Source organism: Chiloscyllium plagiosum, unplaced genomic scaffold (assembly GCF_037043375.1).
Source record: "Chiloscyllium plagiosum isolate Xiang-an unplaced genomic scaffold, Cpla_swu_hap1 HiC_scaffold_38, whole genome shotgun sequence".
Lineage (NCBI taxonomy): Eukaryota > Metazoa > Chordata > Chondrichthyes > Orectolobiformes > Hemiscylliidae > Chiloscyllium > Chiloscyllium plagiosum.
Window position 1 is genome coordinate 9,056,427 of NW_028270176.1, and position 21,319 is coordinate 9,077,745.

The 21,319-nt window shown below is 52.1% G+C and overlaps 1 protein-coding gene across 1 annotated transcript in view; it reads left to right on the forward strand.

The window, feature by feature from the left end:
* The window catches only part of LOC122544238 (sialic acid-binding Ig-like lectin 13), a 97,164-nt gene that overhangs the window by 73,663 nt on the left and 2,182 nt on the right, over positions 1-21,319 (forward strand). Inside the window, exons 4-7 of the mRNA XM_087980871.1 lie at positions 4,161-4,454; positions 7,381-7,674; positions 18,179-18,275; positions 20,493-20,574. Coding sequence (XP_087836997.1) covers positions 4,161-4,454; positions 7,381-7,674; positions 18,179-18,275; positions 20,493-20,574 — 767 coding nt within the window. The remainder of the gene's footprint in view (positions 1-4,160; positions 4,455-7,380; positions 7,675-18,178; positions 18,276-20,492; positions 20,575-21,319) is intronic.

The following is a 21,319-nucleotide window of genomic DNA, read 5'->3' on the forward strand; positions in this document are numbered from 1 at the left end:
ACCAGATATCCCAACCCAATCTAGTCCCACCTGCCAGCACCCGGCCCATATCCCTCCAAACCCTTCCTATTCATATACCCATCCAGATTCCTCTTAAATGTTGCAATTGTACCAGCCTCTACCACATCCTCTGGCAGCTCATTCCATACACGTACCACCCTCTGGGTGAAAAAGTTGCCCCTTCGGTCTCGTTTATGTCTTTCCCCTCTCACCCTAAACCTATGCCCTCTAGATCTGGACTCCCCAAACCCCACTTTGTCTATTTACCCTATCCATGTCCCTCATGATTTTGTAAACCTCTATAAGGTCACCCCTCAGCCTCCGACCCTCCAGGGAAAACAGCCCCAACCTGTTCAGCCTCTCCCTGTAGCTCAAATCCTCCAACCCTGGCAACATCCTTGTAAATCTTTTCTGAACCCTTTCAAGTTTCACAACATCTTTCCGATAGGAAGGAGACCAGAATTGCACGCAATATTCCAACAGTGGCCTAACTAATGTCCTGTACAGCTGCAACATGACCTCACAACTCCTGCACTCAACACTCTGACCAATAAAGGAAAGCATACCAAACGCCTTCTTCACTATCCTATCGACCTGCGACTCCACTTTCAAGGAGCTATGAACCTGCACTCCAAGGTCCCTTTGGTTAGGGGACGGTGACCATTGCATCATACAGATTAGGATGGAACTGGAAAAATGATATACATATGGATAAACACATGGATGAAAATGGTGTAGTGTAGGAACGATAGGCTTCAGATTGGTTCCACAGGTTGGTACAACATCGAGGGCCGAAGGGCCTGCACTGAGCTGTGATGTTCGATGTTCTATCAATCAACAGGCAGAGACCAGGATTCCATGGAATAAGGACAGAGTTGGATAGATTGGGTCCAAATAACTCTGATGTTGCAGCTATTACAGAGACTTGGTTGAGAGAGGGACAAGCTTAATGTTCCAGGATTTAGGTGGTTAAGGCGTGATAGAGAGTGTCGTAAAAGGGGTAGGGAACTTGTGTTAATGATAGGGAGAATATTACAATGGTACTGAGGGAGGACAACCTGGAGGGTTCATCCAGTGAGACATGGGTGGAGCTCAGGGAAAGGCAGGGTGTAATTACTTTGATGGGATTGTACCACAGGTCACCAATAGCCAGGTGACTGAGGAACAGATAGGTGGACAGGTTATGCAAAGATGTGAAAGTGTGCTTTGAACTTTCCTTATTTTGATTGGAACTCACTCGGTGCCAGGGGCTTGGATTGTGGGCAATTTGTAAAGGTTTTCCATGGCAGTTTTTCAAATAATATGTACGTAGTACAAAGAGGGAAGGGGCAATACTAAACTATTGGGTAGTTAGCCCTGTCAGCTGATTGAAGTTTCAGTGCGGGAGCACTTCAGGAACAGCAGCCATAATTCTGTAAGTTTTTAGTTACTTATGGATAAGGATTGGAGTAGTTCTCAGGTGAAACTGGGGAAAGGCGAACTATCCCAATATTTGGCAGGAACTGGGGAATGTATACTGGGAGCGGCTTTTTGAGGGTAAATTCACATCTGGCAGAGAGCTCAGAACAATACAGTGCAGAACAGGCCCTCGATACTGCACTACCTGTGAACTAATCTAAGCCCATCTCCCAACACTATCCCATCGTCATCCATGTGCTTATCTAAGGATTGTTTAAATCTCTCTAATGTGGCTGAGTTAACTACATTAGCAGGTACTGCATTCCACGCCCTTACCGCTGAGTAAAGAACTTGCCTCTGACATCTGTCTTAAATCTATCACCCCTCAATTTGTAGTTATGCCCCCTCGTACAAGCTGACATCATCATCCTAGGAAAAAGACGTTCACTGTCTACCCTATCTAATCCTCTGATCGTCTTGTATGTCTCTATCAAATCCCCACTTAGCCTTCTTCTCTCCAATGAGAACTGACCCAAGTCTCTCAGCCTTTCCTCATAAGACCTTCCCTCCAGACCAGGCAAAATCCTGGTAAATCCCCTCTGCACCTTTTCCAATGCTTCCACATCCTTCCTGTAATGGGGCGACCAGAACTGTACACAATATTCCAAGTGTGGCCGCACTAGTGTTTTGTATAGTTGCAGCATGACATTGCGGCTCCGGAACTCAATCCCTCTATCAATGAAACGTAACACACCGTACGCCTTCTAAACAGCACTATCCACCTGGGAGGCAACTTTCAGGGATCTATGTACATGGACTCCAAGATCCCTCTGCACATCCACACTACCAAGAATCTTTCCATTGACCCAGTACTCTGCCTTCCTGTTATTCTTCCCAAAGTGCATCACCTCACATTTAGCTGCATTGAACTCCATTTGCCACCTCTCAGCCCAATTCTGCAGTTTACCCAAACCCCCCTGCAACCTGTAACATTCTTCCACATTGTCCACTACTCCACTGACTTTAGTGTCATCTGCAAACTTACTAACCCATCCACCTATGCCTGCGTCTAAGTCGTTTATAAAAATGACAAACTTTATGAAAATGACAAGCATTTAAAGGCCAGGTAACTGAATTTGAAGTGGCAAAGAACCAAACAAGTAATTTGGAAGGTTAAAAGGGACCATGAAATGTCTTTGGCACACAGGATTCAGAAAAATTCTAAGGCATTTCATGCAGATACAAGGACCAACAGGATGGTGAGGCGAAAATGGAGACCTATTCTGTGGGCGGCACGGTGGCACAGTGGTTAGCACTGCTGCCTCGCAGCGCCAGAGACCCGGGTTCAATTCCCGACTCAGGCGACTGACTGTGTGGAGGTTGCACGTTCTCCCCGTGTCTGCGTGGGTTTCCTCCGGGTGCTCCGGTTTCCTCCCACAGTCCAAAGATGTGCAGGTCAGGTGAATTGGCCATGCTAAATTGCCCGTAGTGTTAGGTATAGGGGTAAATGTAGGGGTATGGGTGGGTTGCGCTTCGGCGGGTCGGTGTGGACTTGTTGGGCCGAAGGGCCTGTTTCCACACTGTAAGTAATCTAATCTAATCTTCAAGGACAGAGGAGGGTCATAGTCATAGAGTCATAGAGATATACAGCATGGAAACAGACCCTTCGGTCCAACCCGTCCATGCCAACCCAGATTGGGTGGAGCCAGGAGACCTGGGTGAGGTCTGTAGATTGATGTTCAATGAAGGAGAAGAGCATGGTAGATGATGAGTTTAGAGAGGGCATGCTGATATTCTAAGGGATAGTGATATTAAAACAAAAGGTGTTGTTGGATGTTAAGGCAGACATATCCCAGGTCTTGATAGAATCGATCTCAGCATGCTAAGGTGAGGAAACTCCTGGGGCCAATTGCTGGGGCGGTTGGACAAATGTTTTAGAGTCATAGAGCTGTACAACACAGAAACAGATCCTTCGGACAAACACATCATTCCCAACGAGATATCCGAAATTAATGTTGTTCCATTTGCTAGCACTTGGCACATATCCCTCTAAACCCTTCCTATTCATGTACCCCCAGCCTCCACCACTTCCTCTGACAGCTCATTCCATACACGCACCAGCCTCTGTGTGAAAACATTGTCCCTTAGGTCTCTTTAGGGCGGCACGGTGGCTCAGTGGTTAGCTCTGCTACCTCACAGCACCAGGGACCCAGGTTCGATTCCAGCCTCGGGTGACTGTCTGTGTGGAGTTTACACATTCTCCCCGTGTCTGCGTGGGTTTGCTCCAGGTGCCCCGGTTTCCTCCCACAGTCCAAAGATGTGCAGGCCATGCTAAATTGCCCATTGAGTTAGGTGCATTAGTCAGAGGGAAATGGGTCTGGGTGGGTTACTCTTCGGAGGGTCAGTATGGACTTGTTGGGCTGAAGGGCCTGTTTTCATACTTTAGGGAGTCTAATCTAACCTGAATCATTCCCCTGTCATCCTAAACCTATGCCCTCTAGTTCTCCCACTGCAGGGAATGTATCCTGTTGAGTCACAGATCCCAGAAAACTGTGGAATAGCCAATTTTGTTCTTTGGTTCAGAAAGACAACAGGAATAATCTGGGAAATTCCAAGGTGGTGAATCTACGTCAGTGGCAGGGAAATTATTGAGGAAGGTTCTGAGGAACAGGATTTGCTCACATTTGGAAAAATATGGATTTATTAGCAATAGAGTAAGGGAAGGTATATTGATGTAAAATAATCCATTATCTGTGTGTAAGATTTCACAGATAAACCCACGATATTCCCTGTGGAAATTATCGCAGGAAAGTGTGTGAGTCTCAGCTGTATCTTCAATACAACGTGCACTGGAACAGCACCTGTCTTAACCTGGGACACTCCCACTGCTGTACATGGATCACTCTCAAACACCGTCACTCAGCGTGGGGTCACTCTGAGCTATACTTCTGTTCTGAGCCTGACACCATCACTCAGACACCAGGGACAGACCCTCACCTGCAGAGTGAGTTATCCAACTGTGTCATCAGAGCAGACCCTCGGACTGACAGTGCAATGTAAGTATGGACACGTTTCATTCAACATTCGCTGTAATTGCTTACAGCAACCCAATGTCACACAGTCACAGAGGTCTAAAGAACAGAAAAGGCCCTTCAGCCCATTGCTGTACTGACCACAAACAACCCCTAATGGCTCTCATTCCTTTTCCCAGCACTTGGCCCAAGGCCTGGTATGCTTTAGCATCACCAGCGCACATTGAAATATTTCTTCAATGTTATCGGGAGGCAACAATCTCGTGATACTATCTCGAGTCCAGACAATATTCTGGGAACCCGGTTTCCCTGGGCAGGTGGGGAATTGGAGTTCAGTAACGAATCTGGCATTAAGTGTCTCATGATGAAAAACCCATCTGGGTCAGTGATGCCCTTTAGGGAAGGAGGCTGTCACCCTTACCTGGTCTGGCCTACATGTGACTCCACACCCACAGCAATGGGGTTGGCTCTGAACTGTATTCTGGGCAATTAATGTCGATGCTGGCCCAGCCAGCGATGCCCTTATCTCTAACACATGGGGCAGCACGATGGCTCAGTGGATGGGACCCGGGTTCGATTCCAGCCTCAGGCGACTGACTGTGTGGAGTTTGCACATTCTCCCCGTGTCTGCGTGGGTTTCGTCCGGGTGCTCCGGTTTCCTCCCACAGTCACAAAGATGTGCAGGTTAGGTGGATTTCCTGTGCTAAATTGCCCCACACTGTCTAAGTGGGGTCGCCATGGGAAACGCACTGATAGTGTGGGTCTTGGTGGGACGCTCTTCAGGGAGTCAGTGTGGACTCGGGCCAAATGAATGAATAAATGAATGAATATTTAGAAAGACGGTTTCTGCCTCCTCCACCCTTTCAGAAAGCCAAATCCAGAGTCTCACCACCGTCTGGGTGAAGAAATATTTCCACGCTTCTCCCTTAAACTCCTGGTCATTGATCCCTACCCCCACAGGAAGAGTCTCTTCCATGCTCCCCAATATATGTACATCATATATCCACGTTAAAATCATGGTCCTCTTCAGTTTGCTCTGCCTCTAAAACACGCCATCCCAGTCTGTCCGATCACTTCCTCGTAACGGAAACCCTCCAGTGCAGACAACATCTGAATAAATCTCCTCTGCACCCTCTCCAGTGAAATCCTGGTCCTCCTGGGATGTAGATTCCACTACACACAATACTCTAGTTGCGGCCTAACTAACATCTGATGTAAAGGTGCTGCACACCAGCTTTTAATTGAGCAATATTGAATGAAGGGCTTTTGCCCGAAACGTCGATTTTCCTGCTCCTCGGATGCTGCCTGACCTGCTGTGCTTTTCCAGCACCACTCTAATCTAGACTCTGATTTCCAGCATCTGCAGTGCCCACTTTCGCCTCATAATCTTTTTACGTCTGACCGAGAGGGCAGAGTTGCATTTTGAGATGTCGCGTTAAAGTTGGAACGGTTGAGAGGGCCTGACTGTCTCAATATTGATATTTCAGCAGCATGATATTCCTTCAGCACTGAGGTCCAACTGGATGGGGGTCCCTGAGTGCTGACCCTCTGACAGCCGCTTTCCCCCTCAGTACTCGCCCTCGGTATTGACCAACAGACAGTGCAGCATCCCTTTGGGACTGACCCTCCAACAGTGTGGCAATTGCTCTGGACGGAACTGATGTTTTGAGATATTGAGACTGAAATCACGAGATATAACTTTGATATTTATCATGATTGGAAATTCTTAACCCTTCTGACCTCAGTGCAACGTGGGAAGGTCCAACAGGCCAGATTTGGAGGAGGACATAGATCTCTGAGATACCAGCTGCTGGAGGGGGTGACAGAGATAGGGAGGGGGTGTAGGGGCTGGAGGGGGTTACAGAGATAGGGAGGGTGTGTATGGGGCTGGAGGGGGTTACAGAGATAGGGAGGGGGTGTAGGGGCTAGAGGGGGTTACAGGGATAGGGAGGGGGTGTAGGGGCTGGAGGGGGTTACAGAGATAGGGAGGGTGTGTATGGGGCTGGAGGGGGTGACTGATGGAAGGGAGGGAGTGTAGGGGCTGGAGGAGGTTACAGAGATAGGGAGGGGGTGTAGGGGCTGGAGGAGGTTACAGAGATAGGGAGGGGGCTACAGAGATAGGGAGGGGGTGTAGGGGCTGGAGGAGGTTACAGAGATAGGGAGGGGGTTACAGAGATAGGGTGGGGGGTGTAGGGGCTGGAGGGGGTTACAGAGATAGGGAGGGGGTGTAGGGGCTGGAGGAGGTTACAGAGATAGGGAGGGGGTGTAGGGGCTGGAGGGGGTTACAGAGATAGGGAGGGGGTGTAGGGGCTGGAGAGGGTTACAGAGATAGGGAGGGGGTGTAGGGGCTGGAGGAGGTTACAGAGATAGGGAGGGGGTGTAGGGGCTGGAGGGGGTTACAGAGATAGGGAGGGGGTTACAGAGATAGGGAGGGCGTGTAGGGGCTGGAGGAGGTTACAGAGATAGGGAGGGGGTTACAGAGATAGGGTGGGGGGTGTAGGGGCTGGAGGGGGTTACAGAGATAGGGAGGGGGCGTAGGGGCTGGAGGAGGTTACAGAGATAGGGAGGGGGTGTAGGGGCTGGAGGGGGTTACAGAGATAGGGAGGGGGTTACAGAGATAGGGAGTGGGTGTAGGGGCTGGAGGGGGGTTACAGAGATAGGGTGGGGGGTGTAGGGGCTGGAGGGGCTTACAGAGATAGGGAGGGGCTTTAGGGGCTGGAAGGGGTTATTGAGATGGGGAGCGATTTGAAAACAAGGGTGGGGATTATAAGTTCCCTGTTCAGCTCATGACAGAGTGTAATTGTTGAATCCAATTATCAAGTTTTCGTTGTGCTGAGGTTTCGAGGGTGGGAGATGGGAAAGCATTGAGCTTGGAGTGAACCAAGACACTGATGAAACTTTTTGCGTTAACTCTTCTGTTGTTGACTGATTGCTGTCATTCCCTGCTCAGATGGTCCAGTGTTTTCCCGAGAGTTGGAATGTGCTCGGAGAGCAGAGGGGATTACCTGCACCTGTGCGGCCAACTCCAACCCTCCCGGAGACCTCACCTGGCACCTGCCCCATGCCAACCTCAGCGGGAACCAAACTCACGGAGACTTTGTATCACAGCAGCTCAGAGTGGGCCATCTGGTGATGGGCTCTCTGACCCTGACAGGGCACCCGGAGGAAGAGGAAACGATGGCATCCTGCTGGGTTCGAAACCCGCACGGGGCAGCCACGCTCAAGGCATATTTTTGGGTCAAAGGTGAGAGTATCGCTCAGGACTGGACTCGAGAATCCGCCTCTGCTCTCTCTCCACCTCCTTTAAGATACTCTTTCCCAACAGGCTCCTTAACCAACCTGTGACCACGCCAACACTGGATACAATTCGACTCAGACCATTCAGGGATGGGGATCAGGAAGCACTTCCTTGACACTTACTGGGGCTGGTGTCTCAGCACTGGCAGCTGGCAGAGTGGGAGGTGTGGCAGGACTGTTGTGGCACGTGGTGGGTGTGTCAAATACACTTGTGGGAAGACGGTTCAGAACTGGGTACAGGGGGTGGGATGTCAAAGCCAGCGTTGGGATGGGGCAGGGGAAGGAGTGGGGAGAGTGTCAAAGTTGACAGGACGTGGGGTGGGGACACTGTTGGGGAATGCAGGCCGGCGAAGCAGAGGAGTTGAATCTCTTATTTTTGAATTGGAGGCATATCATAGATTCCCTAAAGTGTGAAAACAGGCCCTTCGGCCCAACAAGTCCACACTGATCCTGCAAAGAGTAATCCGCCAAGACCCATTTCCTATGACTCTACATTAACCCACAGCTAATGCACCTAACTCACACATCGCTGATCACTATGAGCAATTTAGCCAATTCACCCTGACCTGCACATCTTTGGACTGTGGGAGGAAACCGGAGCACCCGGAGGAAACCCACGCAGACACGGGGAGAATGTGCAAACTCCACACAGTCTGTCACCCGAAGCTGGAATCGAACCCGGCTATCTGGCGCTGTGAGATACCACCCAAAGGGTTGGGGAGGAGTGGGAGCTGTCTGCTTGGTGTGGTGAAGGGGTTATTGGGGAGTGGGAGGGTATCTGGTTGGTGTGGTGAAGGGGTTTGTTGGGGAGTGGGAGGGTATCTGGTTGGTGTGGTGAAGGGGATGTTGGGGAATGGGAGGGTATCTGGTTGGTGTGGTGAAGGGGTTGTTGGGGAATGGGAGAGGGTCTGGTTGGTGTGGTGAAGGGGTTCTTGGGGAGTGGGAGAGGGTCTGGTTGGTGTGGTGAAGGGGTTGTTGGGGAATGGGAGAGGGTCTGGTTGGTGTGGTGAAGGGGTTTGTTGGGGAGTGGGAGGGTGTCTGATTGGTGTGGTGAAGGGGTTTCTGGGGAGAGGGAGCTGTCTGGTTGGTGTGGTGAAGGTGTTGTTGGGGAGTGGGAGGGTGTCTGATTGGTGTGGTGAAGGGGTTTCTGGGGAGAGGGAGCTGTCTGGTTGGTGTGGTGAAGGTGTTGTTGGGGAGTGGGAGGGTATCTGGTTGGTGTGGTGAAGGGGTTGTTGGGGAGTGGGAGCTGTCTGGTTGGTGTGGTGAAGGGGTTGTTGGGGAGTGGGAGGGTATCTGGTTGGTGTGGTGAAGGGGTTTGTTGGGGAATGGGAGGGTGTCTGGTTGGTGTGGTGAAGGGATTGTTGGGGAATGGGAGAGGGTCTGGTTGGTGTGGTGAAGGGGTTGTTGGGGAATGGGAGGGTATCTGGTTGGTGTGGTGAAGGGATTGTTGGGGAATGGGAGGGTGTCTGGTTGGTGTGGTGAAGGGATTGTTGGGGAATGGGAGAGGGTCTGGTTGGTGTGGTGAAGGGGTTGTTGGGGAATGGGAGGGTATCTGGTTGGTGTGGTGAAGGGATTGTTGGGGAATGGGAGGGTGTCTGGTTGGTGTGGTGAAGGGATTGTTGGGGAATGGGAGAGGGTCTGGTTGGTGTGGTGAAGGGGTTGTTGGGGAATGGGAGGGTATCTGGTTGGTGTGGTGAAGGGGTTGTTGGGGAATGGGAGGGTGTCTGGTTGGTGTGGTGAAGGGATTGTTGGGGAATGGGAGAGGGTCTGGTTGGTGTGGTGAAGGGGTTGTTGGGGAATGGGAGGGTATCTGGTTGGTGTGGTGAAGGGGTTGCTGGGGAGTTGAAGGGTATCTGGTTGGTGTGGTGAAGGGGTTGTTGGGGAGTGGGAGGGTATCTGGTTGGTGTGGTGAAGGGGTTGTTGGGGAGTGGGAGGGTATCTGGTTGGTGTGGTGAAGGGGTTGCTGGGGAGTTGAAGGGTATCTGGTTGGTGTGGTGAAGGGGTTGTTGGGGAATGGGAGGGTATCTGGTTGGTGTGGTGAAGGGATTGTTGGGGAATGGGAGGGTGTCTGGTTGGTGTGGTGAAGGGGTTGTTGGGGAGTGGGAGGGTATCTGGTTGGTGTGGTGAAGGGGTTGTTGGGGAATGGGAGGGTGTCTGGTTGTTGTGGTGAAGGGGTTGTTGGGGAGTGAGAGGGTATCTGGTTGGTGTGGTGAAGGGGTTGTTGGGGAGTGGGAGGGTATCTGGTTGGTGTGGTGAAGGGGTTGCTGGGGAGTGGGAGGGTATCTGGTTGGTGTGGTGAAGGGGTTGTTGGGGAGTCAGAGGGTATCTGGTTGGTGTGGTGAAGGGGTTGTTGGGGAGTGGGAGGGTATCTGGTTGGTGTGGTGAAGGGTTGTTGGGGAGTGGGAGGGTATCTGGTTGGTGTGGTGAAGGGGTTGTTGGGGAGTGGGAGGGTATCTGGTTGGTGTGGTGAAGGGGTTGTTGGGGAGTGGGAGGGTATCTGGTTGGTGTGGTGAAGGGTTGTTGGGGAGTGAGAGGGTGTCTGGTTGGTGTGGTGAATGTGTTGTTGGGGAGTGGGAGGGTATCTGGTTGGTGTGGTGAAGGGGTTTGTTGGGGAGTGGGAGGGTATCTGGTTGGTGTGGTGAAGAGGTTGTTGGGGAGTGAGAGGGTGTCTGGTTGGTGTGGTGAATGTGTTGTTGGGGAGTGGGAGGGTATCTGGTTGGTGTGGTGAAGGGGTTGCTGGGGAATGGGAGGGTGTCTGGTTGGTGTGGTGAAGGGGTTGTTGGGGAGTGGGAGGGTATCTGGTTGGTGTGGTGAAGGGGTTGCTGGGGAGTGGGAGGGTATCTGGTTGGTGTGGTGAGGAGGTTGTTGGGGAGTGGGAGGGTATCTGGTTGGTGTGGTGAAGGGGTTGCTGGGGAGTTGAAGGGTGTCTGGTTGTTGTGATGAAGGGGTTTGTTGGGGAGTGGGAGGGTATCTGGTTGGTGTGGTGAAGGGGTTGTTGGGGAATGGGAGGGTATCTGGTTGGTGTGGTGAAGGGGTTGTTGGGGAATGGGAGGGTATCTGGTTGGTGTGGTGAAGGGGTTGTTGGGGAGTGGGAGCTGTCTGGTTGGTGTGGTGAAGGGGTTGTTGGGGAGTGGGAGGGTGTCTGGTTGGTGTGGTGAAGGGGTTGTTGGGGAGTGCGAGGGTATCTGGTTGGTGTGCTGAAGGGGTTGTTGGGGAGTGGGAGGGTGTCTGGTTGGTGTGGTGAAGGGGTTGTTGGGGAGTGGGTGTGTATCTGGTTGGTGTGGTAAAGGGGTTGCTGGGGAGTTGAAGGGTGTCTGGTTGTTGTGGTGAAGGGGTTGTTGGGGAGTCAGAGGGTATCTGGTTGGTGTGGTGAAGGGGTTGCTGGGGAGTTGAAGGGTGTCTGGTTGTTGTGGTGAAGGGGTTGTTGGGGAGTGAGAGGGTATCTGGTTGGTGTGGTGAAGGGGTTGCTGGGGAGTGGGACGGTATCTGGTTGGTGTGCCGAAGGGGTTGCTGGGGGGTGGGAGGGTATCTGGTTGGTGTGGTGAAGGGGTTGCTGGGGAGTGGGAGGGTATCTGGTTGGTGTGGTGAAGGGGTTGTTGGGGAGTCAGAGGGTATCTGGTTGGTGTGGTGAAGGGGTTGTTGGGGAGTGGGTGTGTATCTGGTTGGTGTGGTGAAGGGGTTGCTGGGGAGTTGAAGGCTGTCTGGTTGTTGTGGTGAAGGGGTTGTTGGGGAGTGAGAGGGTATCTGGTTGTTGTGGTGAAGGGGTTGTTGTGGAGTGGGAGGGTGTCTGGTTGGTGTGGTGAATGGAATGTTGGGGAGTGGGAGGGAATCTGGTTGGTGTGGTGAAGTGGTTGTTGGGGAATGGGAGGGTATCTGGTTGGTGTGGTGAAGGGAATTTGGGGGAGTGGGAGCTGTCTGTTTGGTGTGGTGAAGGGGTTGTTGGGGAGTGGGAAGGTGTCTGGTTGGTGTGGTGAAGGGGTTGTTGGGGAGTGGGATGGTGTCTGGTTGCTGTGGTGAAGGGGTTTGTTGGGGAGTGAGAGTGTGTCTGGTTGGTGTGGTGAAGGGGTTGTTGGGGAGTGGGAGGGTATCTGGTTGGTGTGGTGACGTTGTTGTTGGGGAATGGGAGGGTATCTGGTTGGTGTGGTGAAGGGGTTGTTGGGGAGTGGGAGGGTGTCTGGTTGGTGTGGTGAAGGGGTTGTTGGAAAATGGGAGGGTATCTGGTTGGTGTGGTGAAGGGGTTGTTGGGGAGTGGGAGGGTGTCTGGTTGGTGTGGTGAAGGGGTTGTTGGGGAGTGGCAGGGTATCTGGTTGGTGTGGTGAAGGGGTTGTTGCGGAGTGGGAGGGTATCTGGTTGGTGTGGTGAAGGGGTTGTTGGGGAGTGGGAGGGTATCTGGTTGGTGTGGTTAAGGGGTTTGTTGGGGAGTCGCAGGGTGTCTGGTTGGTGTGGTGAAGGGGTTGTTGGGGAATGGGAGGGTACCTGGTTGGTGTGGTGAAGGGGTTGTTGGGGAATGGGAGGGGATCTGGTTGGTGTGGTGAAGGGGTTGTTGGGGAGTGGGAGGGTATCTGGTTGGTGTGGTTAAGGGGTTTGTTGGGGAGTCGCAGGGTGTCTGGTAGGTGTGGTGAAGGGGTTGTTGGGGAATGGGAGGGTATCTGGTTGGTGTGGTGAAGGGGTTGTTGGGGAGTCAGAGGGAATCTGGTTGGTGTGGTGAAGGGGTTGCTGGGGAGTTGAAGGGTGTCTGGTTGTTGTGGTGAAGGGGTTGTTGGGGAGTGAGAGGGTATCTGGTTGGTGTGGTGAAGGGAATGTTGGGGAGTGGGAGGGAATCTGGTTGGTGTGGTGAAGTGGTTGTTGGGGAATGGGAGGGTATCTGGTTGGTGTGGTGAAGGGATTGTTGGGGAGTGGGAGGGAATCTGGTTGGTGTGGTGAAGTGGTTGTTGGGGAATGGGAGGGTATCTGGTTGGTGTGGTGAAGGGGTTGTTGGGGAATGGGAGGGTGTCTGGTTGGTGTGGTGAAGGGGTTGTTGGGGAGTGGGAGGGTGTCTGGTTGGTGTGGTGAAGGGGTTGTTGGGGAGTGGGAGGGTGTCTGGTTGGTGTGGTGAAGAGGTTGTTGGGGAGTGGGAGGGTATCTGGTTGGTGTGGTGAAGGGATTGTTGGGGAGTGGGAGGGAATCTGGTTGGTGTGGTGAAGTGGTTGTTGGGGAATGGGAGGGTATCTGGTTGGTGTGGTGAAGGGGTTGTTGGGGAGTGAGAGGGTGTCTGGTTAGTGTGGTGAAGGGGTTGTTGGGGAGTGGGAGGGTGTCTGGTTGGTGTGGTGAAGGGGTTTGTTGAGGAGTGGGAGGGTATCTGTTTGGTGTGGTGAAGGGGTTGTTGGGGAGTGGGAGGGTGTCTGGTTGGTGTGGTGAAGGGGTTGTTGGGGAGTGAGAGGGTATCTGGTTCGTGTGGTGAAGGGCTTGTTGGGGAATGGGAGGGTATCTGGTTGGTGTGGTGAAGGGGTTGTTGGGGAGTGGGAGGGTGTCTGGTTGGTGTGGTGAAGGGGTTGTTGGAGAGTGGGAGGGTATCTGGTTGGTGTGGTGACGGTGTTGTTGGGGAATGGGAGGGTATCTGGTTGGTGTGGTGAAGGGGTTGTTGGGGAGTGGGAGGGTGTCTGCTTGGTGTGGTGAAGGGGTTGTTGGGGAGTGGGAGGGTATCTGGTTGGTGTGCTGAAGGGGTTGTTGGGGAGTGGGAGGGTGTCTGGTTGGTGTGGTGAAGGGGTTGTTGGGGAGTGGGTGTGTATCTGGTTGGTGTGGTAAAGGGGTTGCTGGGGAGTTGAAGGGTGTCTGGTTGTTGTGGTGAAGGGGTTGTTGGGGAGTCAGAGGGTATCTGGTTGGTGTGGTGAAGGGGTTGCTGGGGAGTTGAAGGGTGTCTGGTTGTTGTGGTGAAGGGGTTGTTGGGGAGTGAGAGGGTATCTGGTTGGTGTGGTGAAGGGGTTGCTGGGGAGTGGGACGGTATCTGGTTGGTGTGCCGAAGGGGTTGCTGGGGAGTGGGAGGGTATCTGGTTGGTGTGGTGAAGGGGTTGCTGGGGAGTGGGAGGGTATCTGGTTGGTGTGGTGAAGGGGTTGTTGGGGAGTCAGAGGGTATCTGGTTGGTGTGGTGAAGGGGTTGTTGGGGAGTGGGTGTGTATCTGGTTGGTGTGGTGAAGGGGTTGCTGGGGAGTTGAAGGCTGTCTGGTTGTTGTGGTGAAGGGGTTGTTGGGGAGTGAGAGGGTATCTGGTTGTTGTGGTGAAGGGGTTGTTATGGAGTGGGAGGGTGTCTGGTTGGTGTGGTGAATGGAATGTTGGGGAGTGGGAGGGAATCTGGTTGGTGTGGTGAAGTGGTTGTTGGGGAATGGGAGTGTATCTGGTTGGTGTGGTGAAGGGATTGTTGGGGAATGGGAGGGTATCTGGTTGGTGTGGTGAAGGGAATTTGGGGGAGTGGGAGCGGTCTGTTTGGTGTGGTGAAGGGGTTGTTGGGGAGTGGGAAGGTGTCTGGTTGGTGTGGTGAAGGGGTTGTTGGGGAGTGGGATGGTGTCTGGTTGCTGTGGTGAAGGGGTTTGTTGGGGAGTGAGAGTGTGTCTGGTTGGTGTGGTGAAGGGGTTGTTGGGGAGTGGGAGGGTATCTGGTTGGTGTGGTGACGTTGTTGTTGGGGAATGGGAGGGTATCTGGTTGGTGTGGTGAAGGGGTTGTTGGGGAGTGGGAGGGTGTCTGGTTGGTGTGGTGAAGGGGTTGTTGGAAAATGGGTGGGTATCTGGTTGGTGTGGTGAAGGGGTTGTTGGGGAGTGGGAGGGTGTCTGGTTGGTGTGGTGAAGGGGTTGTTGGGGAGTGGCAGGGTATCTGGTTGGTGTGGTGAAGGGGTTGTTGCGGAGTGGGAGGGTATCTGGTTGGTGTGGTGAAGGGGTTGTTGGGGAGTGGGAGGGTATCTGGTTGGTGTGGTTAAGGGGTTTGTTGGGGAGTCGCAGGGTGTCTGGTTGGTGTGGTGAAGGGGTTGTTGGGGAATGGGAGGGTACCTGGTTGGTGTGGTGAAGGGGTTGTTGGGGAATGGGAGGGTATCTGGTTGGTGTGGTGAAGGGGTTGTTGGGGAGTGGGAGGGTATCTGGTTGGTGTGGTTAAGGGGTTTGTTGGGGAGTCGCAGGGTGTCTGGTAGGTGTGGTGAAGGGGTTGTTGGGGAATGGGAGGGTATCTGGTTGGTGTGGTGAAGGGGTTGTTGGGGAGTCAGAGGGAATCTGGTTGGTGTGGTGAAGGGGTTGCTGGGGAGTGGGAGGGTGTCTGGTTGTTGTGGTGAAGGGGTTGTTGGGGAGTTAGAGGGTATCTGGTTGGTGTGGTGAAGGGAATGTTGGGGAGTGGGAGGGAATCTGGTTGGTGTGGTGAAGTGGTTGTTGGGGAATGGGAGGGTATCTGGTTGGTGTGGTGAAGGGATTGTTGGGGAGTGGGAGGGAATCTGGTTGGTGTGGTGAAGTGGTTGTTGGGGAATGGGAGGGTGTCTGGTTGGTGTGGTGAAGGGATTGTTGGGGAGTGGGAGGGAATCTGGTTGGTGTGGTGAAGTGGTTGTTGGGGAATGGGAGGGTATCTGGTTGGTGTGGTGAAGGGGTTGTTGGGGAATGGGAGGGTGTCTGGTTGGTGTGGTGAAGGGGTTGTTGGGGAGTGGGAGGGTGTCTGGTTGGTGTGGTGAAGAGGTTGTTGGGGAGTGGGAGGGTATCTGGTTGGTGTGGTGAAGGGATTGTTGGGGAGTGGGAGGGAATCTGGTTGGTGTGGTGAAGTGGTTGTTGGGGAATGGGAGGGTATCTGGTTGGTGTGGTGAAGGGGTTGTTGGGGAGTGAGAGGGTGTCTGGTTAGTGTGGTGAAGGGGTTGTTGGGGAGTGGGAGGGTGTCTGGTTGGTGTGGTGAAGGGGTTTGTTGAGGAGTGGGAGGGTATCTGTTTGGTGTGGTGAAGGGGTTGTTGGGGAGTGGGAGGGTGTCTGGTTGGTGTGGTGAAGGGGTTGTTGGGGAGTGAGAGGGTATCTGGTTCGTGTGGTGAAGGGGTTGTTGGGGAATGGGAGGGTATCTGGTTGGTGTGGTGAAGGGGTTGTTGGGGAGTGGGAGGGTGTCTGGTTGGTGTGGTGAAGGGGTTGTTGGAGAGTGGGAGGGTATCTGGTTGGTGTGGTGACGGTGTTGTTGGGGAATGGGAGGGTATCTGGTTGGTGTGGTGAAGGGGTTGTTGGGGAGTGGGAGGGTGTCTGCTTAGTGTGGTGAAGGGGTTGTTGGGGAGTGGGATGGTATCTGGTTGGTGTGGTGAAGGGCTTGTTGCGGAGTGGGAGGGTATCTGGTTGGTGTGGTGAATGGGTTGTTGGGGAGTGGGAGGGTGTCTGGTTGGTGTGGTGAAGGGGTTGTTGGGGAGTGGGAGGGTGTCTGGTTGGTGTGGTGAAGGGGTTGTTGGAGAGTGGGAGGGTATCTGGTTGGTGTGGTGACGGTGTTGTTGGGGAATGGGAGGGTATCTGGTTGGTGTGGTGAAGGGGTTGTTGGGGAGTGGGAGGGTGTTTGGTTGGTGTGGTGAAGGGGTTGTTGGAGAGTGGGAGGGTATCTGGGTGGTGTGGTGAAGGGGTTGTTGGGGAGTGAGAGGGTATCTGGTTGGTGTGGTGAAGGGCTTGTTGCGGAGTGGGAGGGTGTCTGATTGGTGTGGTGAAGGGGTTGTTGGGGAGTGGGAGGGTGTCTGGTTGGTGTGGTGAAGGGGTTGTTGGGGAGTGGGAGGGTGTCTGGTTGGTGTGGTGAAGGGGTTGTTGGGGAGTGGGATGGTGTCTGGTTGGTGTGGTGAAGGGGTTGTTGGGGAGTGGGAGGGTGTCTGGGTGGTGTGGTGAAGGGGTTGTTGGGGAGTGAGAGGGTATCTGGTTGGTGTGGTGAAGGGCTTGTTGCGGAGTGGGAGGGTGTCTGGTTGGTGTGGTGAAGGGGTTGTTGGGGAGTGGGAGGGTGTCTGGGTGGTGTGGTGAAGGGGTTGTTGTGGAGTGGGAGGGTGTCTGATTGGTGTGGTGAAGGGGTTGTTGGTGAGTGGGATGGTGTCTGGTTGGTGTGGTGAAGGGGTTGTTGGGGAGTGGGAGGGTGTCTGGTTGGTGTGGTGAAGGGGTTGTTGGGGAGTGGCAGGGTGTCTGGTTGGTGTGGTGAAGGGGTTTGTTGGGGAGTGGGAGGGTGTCTGGTTGGTGTGGTGAAGGGGTTGTTGGGGAGTGGCAGGGTGTCTGGTTGGTGTGGTGAAGGGGTTTGTTGGGGAGTGGGAGGGTGTCTGGTTGGTGTGGTGAAGGGGTTTGTTGGGGAGTGGGAGGGAATCTGGTTGGTGTGGTGAAGGGGTTTGTTGGGGAGTGGCAGGGTATCTGGTTGGTGTGGTGAAGGGGTTGTTGGGGAATGGGAGGGTGTCTGGTCAGGGGAGAAGTGATTGTCAGATGTCCAAGGAATGGAAGAGATCAGGTGAGGTGGATACTTGGAGCTCAGTTGAGGGTCAGGGAATCAGTTTAATCGCTGTCCAGCTTTTAGACTCGGGTTTTAATTGGCTGATATTTCCTGGGTAATTATGAACATTAAGAAACTGTCCACCAGAATATCCAGGCCAATGTACCTGGAAATGATAGATTACACACAGAGTGTGGACTTGGATGGGTATGTTGCTTAGATCATAACAGAATACGTTTACAGCTACTTATCAGTGTGGTCATGCCGATAATGTAGGAAATGTGACAGCTCATTTGTGCACGGGAAGATCCCACAAACAGCAATGCGGGGATAAGCTGATGCTCGGTTATTTTAGTGAGTTTGATACAAAGACAGAGATGACAAGGTAGGTCACTAAAGCCCTATTAGCGAAGGAAGCCTGTTGTCTTACCCTGGTGTGTCTGTGTGTGTATACGTGATTATAGTCTCAAACACCAATGTGGTCAACTCTTCACTGCCTTCTGAACTCCTCTCTCAGTTTGTAATTTTTCGTTTAGGTACCCTACAGTGTGGAATCAGGCCCTTTGACCCAACAAGTCCACACCGACCCTCTGAAGAGTAACCCACCCAGACCCATTTCCCTACATTTAACCCCTGACTCATGCACCTAATTTACACATCCTTGAACACTGTGGGCAATTTAACATGACCACTTCACCAAACCTGCACATCTTTGGACTGTGGGAGGAAACCGGAGCACTTGGGGGAAACCCACGCAGACACGGGGAGAATGTGCAAACTCCACACGGAGAGTTGGAGTTGGCCGAGGCTGGAATCAAACCTGGGACCCTGGCGCTATGAGGCAGCAGTGCTAACCACTGAGCCACCGTGTCACCTTAACCAGTGGCTCAGAAAAAAGCCACCCCACCACCTTCTCACAGGGCAACGAGGGAGGTGCCGGTAATGTCAACCCTGGAGTGTTTCACTTCTCAAATTACATCAGAGCCTCATTCCGAAACTATAGCACAGTAATCAATGGCTGCTTTTCACAGAGAGAGACTTCAAGAATTGGACAGTGGGATTGGTGATGGCGGGAATCGTGTTGAGTGTTTTCCTGGCTGGAATTTTTATCTTCCTGCATGGGCAAAAGTAAGTGTGAATGCTTCATTTGATTTTACTCGAAATATTTGCTTCCATCTTTGTTCCTTTGGGGGTGAGGACTTCTTCTGTAGGAAGGACTGAAGAATGGACTTAGGAGAGCGAGAAGGGGGCGTGGAAAAGCTTTAGTGGGCAGGAGCCTCAGGCAACTGTCTGTGTCGAGTGTGCACATTCTCACTGCGTTTGTGTGGGTTTCCTCCCTCAGTCCAAAGATGTGCAGATTTGGTGAATTGGCCATGCTAAATTGTCCCATAGTTTTCAGGGATGTGTATGTTCGGTGCATTAGTCAGGGGTAGATGATGAATAATAGGGGAATGGGTCTGAGTGGGTTACTCTTTGGAGGGTCGGTGTGGACTTGCTGGGCCGAATGGCCTGTTCCCACACTGGAGGGATAGCCAGAGTGAGGGTAAGGCCGGTCAGAGATAGTGGAGGGAACGTCCAGCTAAAGTCGGAGGATGTAGGGGAGGTCCTTAATGAATACTTTGCTTCAGTTTTCCGTACTGAAGAGGGACCTTGACATTTTTGAGGACAGCATAAAACAGAGTGATGTGCTAGAACTGGTTTGATGTTCAGGTTACTACGGGAAGTGAGGGAAGAGATCGTTGCATCTTTGGTGGTGATCTTTGCATTCTCACTGTCCACTGGAGTCGAATCAGATACTTAAAGGGTGGCAAATGTTATTTCCTTGTTCAAGAAAGGAATAGGAATTATCCTGGCAATTACAGGCCAGTCTTACATCAGTGCTGGGCAAAATATTGGAGAGGATTCTGAGAGACAGGATTTATGAATACTTGGAAAACCATAGTTTGATGAGAAATAGTCAGTGTGGGTTTATGAGGGGCAGATCATGTCTCATTAGCCTTACTGAATTCTTTGAGGGTGTTTCAAAACATGTTGATGAAGGTAGAGCAGTGGATGTGGTGTACATGGATTTTAGCAAGGCGTTTTATCAGGTTCTCCATGGTCGACTCATTCAGAAAGTAAGGAGGCATGGGATACTGGGAAATATGGCTGTCTGGATTCAGAAATGGCTGGCCCATAGAAGACAGAGGGTTTTCCATAGGGATCTGGTCGGGGACCTCTGCTCTTTGTGCTTTTTATAAATGACTTGGATGAGCAAGTGGAAGGGTGGGTTAGTAAGTTTGCCAATGACACGAAGGTTGGTGGAGTGGTGGATAGTGTGGAGGGCTGTTGGTAGGATGCAACGGGACATTGACAGGATGCAGAGCTGGGCTGAGAGTCCAACTTGGAAAAGTGTGAAGTGATTCATTTTGGAAGGTCGAATTTGAATGCAGATTATACAGTTAAAAGCAGGACTCTCGGCAGTGTGGAGGAACAGAGGGATCTTGGGGTACATGTCCATAGATCCCTCAAAATTGCCACCCAAGTTGATCAGGTTGTTAAGAAGGCATATGGTGTATTGGCTTTCATTAGCAGGGAGATTGAGTTTAAGAGCCATGAGGTGATGCTGCAGCTCCATGGAGCCCTGGTTAGACCACACTTGGAATATTGTGTTCAGTTCTGGCTGTTTCATTATAGGAAGGATGTGGAAGCTTTAGAGAGGGTGCAGAAGAGATTTCCCAGGATGCTGCCTTGATTGGACAGCATGTCTTATGAAGAAAGGTTGAGGGAGCTAGAGCTTTTCTCATTGGAGCAAAGAAGACTGAGAGGTGACTTGATAGAGGTGTACAAGATGTTGAGAGGCACAGATAGAGTGGATAGTCAGAGACTTTTTCCAAAGACGGGAATGGCTATCACAAGGGAGCATAATTTTAAGGTGATTGGAGGAATGTTTAGGGGAGATGTCAGAGGTAGGTTCTTTACACAGAAAGGGTGAGGGTGTGGAATGCACTGCCACCAGTGGTAGTAGAGTCAGACACATTAGGGACGTTTGAGTGACTTTTGGATAGGCACATGGAGGATATTAAAATAAAGGGTATGTAGGATAGTCTGATGATAGAGTAGGATAAAAGGCCAGCACAACATCGAGGGTCGAAGGGTCTGTACTGTGCTGGTCTATGTTCTATGTCCCTACTTACATTGTTATCATGATCAGCTGAATAGGTATGAGTTGTTGTGATCTGGAACACCCTGCCTGATAGGGAGGTGAAGGCACCTTCAACAGGAACTTGCAAATGTCTAACTGTGTCTGGGCTGCCCTGACTCTCTGATGTATAATAACCACACTGTGATATGGTATTATTGCAGGAGAAAGAAAGTGACTGAGGAGACAGCTTCAAAGGCCAGTGAGATCACAGTGACCTACTCTCCAGATGCTGTGACACACCAGGTACAGAAACTGTTTACACTCCCTCCAAACCTTCAAGCTCAGCATTTAGACAATACACGTTCCAACTGACAAACCCAAGGACTTTCCATCCACCCGCATTACCTTTTTGAAGCTGCCCAACAATGATGGGATTTTGTACAGCAGAGAGAGAGAGAGAGATCGGTAAAGATCAAATCTCAGTCAAACTGGGGGTGAAACAGGCAACGTATTCCTGGTTCCCAGGCAGATTACTCATGGATTGTTATCAAAGAATGCAGTGGCTCAGTCACCAGCACTCACTGGCACCTTCTCTTTCTCAGAGTCAAAGATTCATGGGGTTAGTGACAATTCCACAAATAAAACATAACCCGACGACACTGTCAGAGGGTCAGTACCGAGGAAGTGCTGCACTGTCAGCGGGTCAGTGTGGGGGGGTGCTGACCCTGTTCTGTAGGGTCACTGGACTCAAAACCGTAAACTGCTTTCTCGGCACAGATGCTGCCAGACATACTAAGTTTCTCCAGCAGCATCTTTCGTGGTTGTTTCAGACTACCAGCAGCTGCAGTTCTCTGTTTTGGTGTTCACATGTTGGTTCCATAGCTGCCTGTGGAATCTTACTGTGCATAAACTGCAGCTGCACCATCCTACGTTGCAACAGGGAATACTGTTCGAAAAGGTGCTGGCTGTGAAGGTGTTTTGGAACAGTCATGGAAGGGCATAGGAGAACTCAAATGTAAATTTGAGACTCAAACTACACCACTCTAAC